This window comes from Nansenia antarctica, assembly GCF_963989245.1.
Source record: "Nansenia antarctica genome assembly, chromosome: 10".
Classification (NCBI taxonomy): domain Eukaryota; kingdom Metazoa; phylum Chordata; class Actinopteri; order Argentiniformes; family Microstomatidae; genus Nansenia; species Nansenia antarctica.
The window spans coordinates 3,996,665-4,003,043 of NC_137680.1; the positions used below are offsets into that span (position 1 = coordinate 3,996,665).

A 6,379-nucleotide genomic window follows, 5' to 3' on the forward strand; every position below is an offset into this window, starting at 1 on the left:
TACTACTGTGACTCTATGGGGTGAGGAGGAGCGGGGGGGAATACCTATGCTGTCCTCCTTCTAATCCTTCTCTCATTCCATCTCTCTCTCTCTCTCTCTCTCTCTCGTTCTCGTTCTCTAGGGGGGGCTGGGTGTTAGGGCGATACAGGCACTTAAAAGAAGCCTCGTTCATTTCTATATTATACAAAAATAAAAATCAGAGAAATCTGGTCCTCCGCCTCTATAGAGCTGGGCTGTCAGAGATACAGGTCCCCTGAGGTGAGAGTCTAACCCTTATATGGGAAAGGTCGGAAGGCAGGAGAGGTGTGGGGGTGGGGCTTGGGGGAGGGGCTTGGGGCTTAGGGGTTTGGGGGCTGGAGGGCTGGAGCAAGGCTGGGGGGTTCCAGACACAAAACACAGGGGCATCTCGACCCTGATTCTTCCCCCTGTTTCAGTCATTGTATCTGGACTTGCTTGGCCTGTGAGCCCCCCCTCTCCCCCCCTCTTCTTCTCTTGAACAGTCTCAGAGTGGGGGAGGGGGGGTTTGGTACAGGAGGAGGTAGGGGGGGGGGGTGATTCAGAATTGGGGGGTGGTGGGTCTGACCGAACGGGACAGGGCTGTGTTTGAGTGTGTAGGGGGCTGTGGTCTCAGTTGAAAGCTGGCTTGGGAAGTCTGGAGGAGTCGGAGTAGGTCCAGGTGTAGGACAGGTCTGTCAGTGTGGGGGGGGGGGTGGGGAGACAATAAAGAACTCATCTACACAGTCCTGTACCATCACTGACTGGAGCATTAGTGTTGGGCGTGTGTGTTTGTGTGTGTGTGTGTGTGATCAGCAGTCCTTGTTCTCCAGAGACAGCTGGGCGGTGGCCCGGTGCAGGTCGGCGCTCACCCTCCTCTGTGCCAGGGGGGGCGGACACTCGTACCCACCGTGGGGGGGCGGGCTGTCTCCCTCCCCGCTCCCCGTCTCTCCGTTCTCCTCCATCCTTCCGTTCTCCTTCTCCCTCTCGCTCTCCCTCTCTCTCTCCCTCTCTCTCTCCCTCTCCCTCTCCCTCTCTCTCTCCTTCTCCTCCCCTCGCACTTTCTTGTCGTCCGACTCCTCCTGCGAGGCCTCCATGCGCTGGTCTTCGCTCCAGCGCCGTTTGAAGCGCAGCTTGAGGGGGATGCACTTGGTCTGGGTGAGGGGGGGTCCCGCCGCTACCGCCGTCGCTGCCGCCGTTGACGCTGTCGCCGTCTGGGGAGGGGGAGTGTTGTTGTCGCCGGGCTCGGCCGGCTCGCTCTTCAGGACGGGGGGTCCGCGGTGCGTGTGAGAGTGCGTGTGCCCGTGGGTGAAGAAGGGCAGCAGGCCGGGAGGGGGGGGCGCGGGGGTCTTGAACACGTCCTCGTCCAGGTCTTCGTCGGCGGGGGCGTGAGCGTGGGGGTGTGGGTGGGGGGCGGCCACCGACGACGTGCCGTTGAGGTGGTGGTGGTGGTGGTGGTGGAGGTGCGGGTGGAGGTGTGGGTGGTGTGGTCGAGAGAGGGGGAGGGGGTGCCGGGGGGAGAAGAGGTTGAACTCTTCGTCGCGGTCGTCGGGGTCCTCGTCGCTGATGTCGGTGACTTCGACCTCCTCCTCGGACTCGATGTCGGAGATGGGCTCCACCTGGAGGAGGAGGGAGAAAGAGGAGGAGGAGAAGGAGAGGGTGTGTCAGTCACTGACGTTTTAGATGAGCAGAAATTAAACAATATTTATACAACAGTTAGTTCCGACCAAGTAATTTGATTGGACAAGAGGCATTCCATGAGTGCTGATATACAGTATAACAGCACTGGGACTTTTAACTATATGTATCACTCCGCCGCACAGATGTTCTACTAAATCACGGTTAATTAGACTATATGTTTGTGTTCAGGTTACTAGGCAACAGTTCATTTGAAGTTCAGTTGCGGAACAATTTTTTGTTTATTTTTATGATTAAATAAACAAACAAATCATAATCTGTTGTCGCTTATTACTGTTAACTAATAAATGGCGCTGTAGAACTGTTGTATAAAAGCAATATCACACTCGAGGTCGTGCTGTTATACTGAATATCAGGTTATACTGAAAATCAGGTGTAGTGCTGAGGCACAAACATGTACATTTCAAGCCTGCAAACTGTGACACTTTAAATAACGTGAAACAATACTATTGTGCAATATGACAACCCTAGTCGTCTATCTGTACAGTATAGTACAGTGGATTGTGTACATAGCCTTTATTTATGTAAACCAGCTCCTTCCCTTCTTGCGATTTTTTTTCTCTTCCCTTTCCTAACACCAGGGGAGCCACCCCTCCTAAATTTCGTTGTTTGGTACCTGTACTGTAGCAATGACAATAAAGTCCATTCATTCATTCATTCATTCATTCAATATCAGCACGGCTGTGATTGCCTGCGGCCTCGTACCTACGACCGAATCACAGCTGTGCTGATATTCAGTATAACACACTCCCTCTCGTGTGATATTGCTTAATTGATGGAATGAATGATTTCCATTCCCCTTTTCCCCTTCTCCCCTCTGCCACTCCACTCAATGGACCACTAAGATAACCAGCCTCGGTGTGAGGAGGAACTGGGAGGATATGGTGGTGCCGCTACATTGGACTGTTTGCTTGCACCTCCTACTCTCCAGTCTGATCTCAGATCAGCCCCCCCCCCAAAAAAAACGGAGGCAATGTCGTTGGGTGGCAGCCAGGGCCCGACCCTGCGGCGTTCCTCGTTCCTCACCTTGATCTTGGGCAGGCCGGCGCTGTTCAGCGACCCGGTGGAGGAGGAGTTGGAGACGAGGCCCGACCCGCCCGCCGAGCTCAGGTCGCTGCCGAACGAGAGGGACGAGCCCAGGCCTGACGAGGACAGGGACCCCGACCCCCCCGAGGACAGGGAGCTCTGCCTGGGGTTCCCCCCCGCGTCCCTCTGCTTCCTCCCCAGCGGGGGCGGCTGGAGCTTGAACTTGAACTGCGACATGTGGGAGGACTCCTCGCCGCCGCCCAGGTGCAGCGGGTGGTGGATGGGGTGGGAGTGGGGGTGGGGGTGCGGGTGGGCCGAGTGAGGGTGAGAGTGGGGGTGAGCGGAGTGGGGGTGAGGGTGAGGGTGGGAGGAGTGGGATATGGCCGGGTGGTGGTGGTGGTTGTTAAGACCTGAGCGTTCTCCTCCTCCTCCTCCTCCTCCTCCTACTCCTCCTCCTCTCTCTCTCTCCCGCTCTCCGCCCCTCTCTCCTCCTCCGCCTCCTCCGCCTCCTCCGCCCCTCTCCAGGTTCTTGTCCTGGGTGAGGCGGTGGGGCTGGGGGATGACGATGTTGGGGTAATGCAGGAAGGCGCGCGGGCTGAGGTGGTAGTTGAACACGCTCTGGGTGTGCGCCTGCAGGTAGCGCTTCATGTCCTCCGGGTTGAAGGAGAAGTGGGAGCCCAGCATGGGCGAGAGGGACGGGGACGGGGTGTACGCCAGGTGGGAGGAGGGCGTCATCGACAGGGCCGGGGAGAGCGGGGGGGGAGCCAGGAGGCCGGAGGAGCCCCCCGGGCCGGGCAGGGGGGACACGGGGAAGGGGGACAGGGAGTCCGGGTGGACGCGGTGTCCCTGCGGAACTCCGCGGGAGTGGGCGGGGTACATGCGGAACAGAGACTCGTGGGAGAGGCGGGGGTGTATCATGGATCTGTAGCTTATTCCCCCCCCAGGCCCTCCTCCTCCTACCCCGCCGCCAAGCCCTCTGTCTCCTCCCCCAACTCCTCTGTCCTCCCCCCCTCCTCCCCCGGTGCCCTCCTCGATCTCGGAGTTGACGGAGGTGCCGTCGCTGCAGTCGCTCACGGAGCCGCGGGCCATCCGCCGCGCCACGGCGCTGAACACGCCCCCGGGGCTGCGCAGGTCCTCGTTGGGCGAGAGGACGTCGGACGGCGTGGACGGGGGGAAACGGAAGTGGTTGCTGGCGCCGGTGGGGACCGGGGGGGCGCTCTGGGGGACACCACTACCTGGGAGGGGGGAGAAGAGAGGGAGAGAGGGGAGAGAAAGGGGGAGGGGATGTAGGTAGAGAGGGGAGAGGGGAGGGGGGGGGGGAGAGAGAGAGAAGAGAGGGAGGGATGTAGGTAGGTAGAGAGGGAGTAGAGAGAGAGAGAGAGCGAAAGAGAGGATACCAGAAAAGAGGGGAAGGAGAGAGAGAGAGAGAAGAAATGGTGAGGGGGGTAATTTGACACTCTTCCCCAGAGTAATGATATGGGATTAGGCACCAAGCCACCCATTAGGCTTCAGTAACGTCTGTGACGGCTTCACGCCCGCTTCACGCCCGCCCGCACCTCGGGAGCGGAGAGTCTTACCTGTGGAGCCCATGTCTATGAAGGGGTAGTTGACCAGGACCAGCTTGTTGAAGTTGAACTTGTAGGTGAACCTCTTCCCTTTGGTCTTGTGGAGGATCCTCTTGTTGTAGTAATACCTGCAGGGGGGAGACGGGCAGAGAAACAACACGGGGTTACGCTCTGTCTAGGGCCCCCCGTGGTGACCGTGATATCCACCACCCACAGCCACGCTCTCACTCAGATAATGGTAAATTATCGGATTAATTAACTGCATTTATATAGCGCCTTTTTTGCTGCTCCAAAGCGCTTTACAACGACCTCTCATTCACCCGTTCACACACACATTCCCACACCGATGGCGGCCAAGCCAATTTGGGGTTCAGTGTCTTGCCCAAGGACACTTCGACATGTGGCCGGCCTGGGCTCGAACCGCCGATCTGCCAACCTTGCGATCATTAGACGCAGACTCTACCTCCTGCGCCACAGCCGAGAGAGATGGAGGAGAGAGAGAGAGAGAGACAGGGGAGAGAGGGATAGAGAGAGAGGGATAGAGATAGAGAGAGACAGGGGAGAGAGGGATAGAGAGAGAGAGAGAGAGACAGGGGAGAGAGGGATAGAGAGAGAGAGAGGGATAGAGATAGAGAGAGAGAGACAGGGGAGAGAGGGATAGAGAGAGAGAGAGAGAGGGATAGAGAGAGATATGCACGTCCTTTTATATCGCTCACACACAGCAAACACAGACAGAGGGAGTGATGGAATAAGAGTGACACAACACGCGCACACACACGCGCACACACACACACACACACACACACACACACACACACACAGGTACAGAGTGATGGGAAGGAGGGATGAATGCGGTCAGAGGCAGGGAGGGGTGGTGTGCAGAGGCTGGTGGATAAACCATGGAGGGAGTAGTGTGCTCTGCTGGAGTCAGCCTGGGGCGCTCGCAAGCCTGTATGAATGTACCATGTCTGTGTGTGTGTGTGTGTGTGTGTGTGTGTGTGTGTGTGTGTGTATATGTGTGTGTGTATGTGTGTGTGTGTGTGTGTATGTGTGTGTGTGTGTGTATATGTGTGTGTGTATGTGTGAGAGTGTGTGTGTGTGTGTGTGTGTAATTGCATGTGTGTTTGCGTAATCCATAATTGTGTGTCCATTCAAATCCAGTCAAAATAGAGACAGGTCAGGAGGTACAATAGTCTGGGCCTTTTTATGATAGCTCTGGATTCCACACACACACACACACACACACACACACACACACACACTTCTAATAAATAGTCTATCTCTTTATATAACGGCAGACAAAAAACCCACCAATAATTCTCCCCTGCTTTTATGGGTTTATGTAATGGCCATTCTATCTCTCCCTCTGTCTATAAGTCTTCATTTATATCAGTCTTTATGGCTCTTTATAACATTCCTTTCCTTTTTCTTCCTATCTCTACATCCCCTTTACATAACCTCTGTATCCGTGTCCACTGAGTGTGTGTGACAGTGTGCGAGTGAGTGTGTGTGTGTGTGTGTGTGTGTGTGTGTGTGTGTGTGTGTGTGTGTGTGCCCGACCACAGTCCATGAATGAGGTGTGAAAAGCTTACGGTTTAATAGATTATGCACGGGTCAGCATTGTCGCGTGTGTCTCAATGTTGTGGTACGGAAACTGTTACATTACCTTACTGTAGTGAGAGGGGGAGGGGGGGGGGGAGAGACACGGGGGAGAGAGAGAGAGACGGGGGAGAGAGAGAGAGATAGAGAGAGAGAGAGAGGGATAGAGAGATAGAGAGAGAGAGAGAAAGAGAGATGAGGGGTTGTGGCTCTGTAGGTAATACAGTAGGATCTGTGGCTGGGCGTCAGTGTAACTGTCATTATCCTCTATGGTAGTTATAGTGTTATTTACACTGGGGCCTCCCTGCCCTCTCCCCCTCTTATTACAGACCTGCTGGATCTTTGTGTGTGGCAGACTGTTTCTCTCTGTCTGTCTGTCTGTCTCTCTCTCTCCTCCTTCTCCTCCTCCCCCTCCCATCCCATTCCCTCTGTATCTCATCACTCTCTCTTATCCCTCCTCTTTATCCCCCTCTCTCTCCCTTCCTCTCCTCCCCCGG

General features: G+C 55.9%; 1 protein-coding gene across 1 annotated transcript in view; it reads right to left on the reverse strand.

The window, feature by feature from the left end:
* Nucleotides 1-806: 806 nt before the first annotated feature.
* The window catches only part of erfl3 (Ets2 repressor factor like 3), a gene marked incomplete at its 3' end in the record, with an annotated part of 15,524 nt that continues 9,951 nt past the window's right edge, over nucleotides 807-6,379 (reverse strand). Inside the window, exons 2-4 of the mRNA XM_080540909.1 lie at nucleotides 4,296-4,411; nucleotides 2,719-3,953; nucleotides 807-1,613 (exon numbers count right to left, since the gene is read on the reverse strand). Of these exons, the coding sequence (XP_080397035.1) occupies nucleotides 807-1,613; nucleotides 2,719-3,953; nucleotides 4,296-4,411 (2,158 nt within the window). The remainder of the gene's footprint in view (nucleotides 1,614-2,718; nucleotides 3,954-4,295; nucleotides 4,412-6,379) is intronic.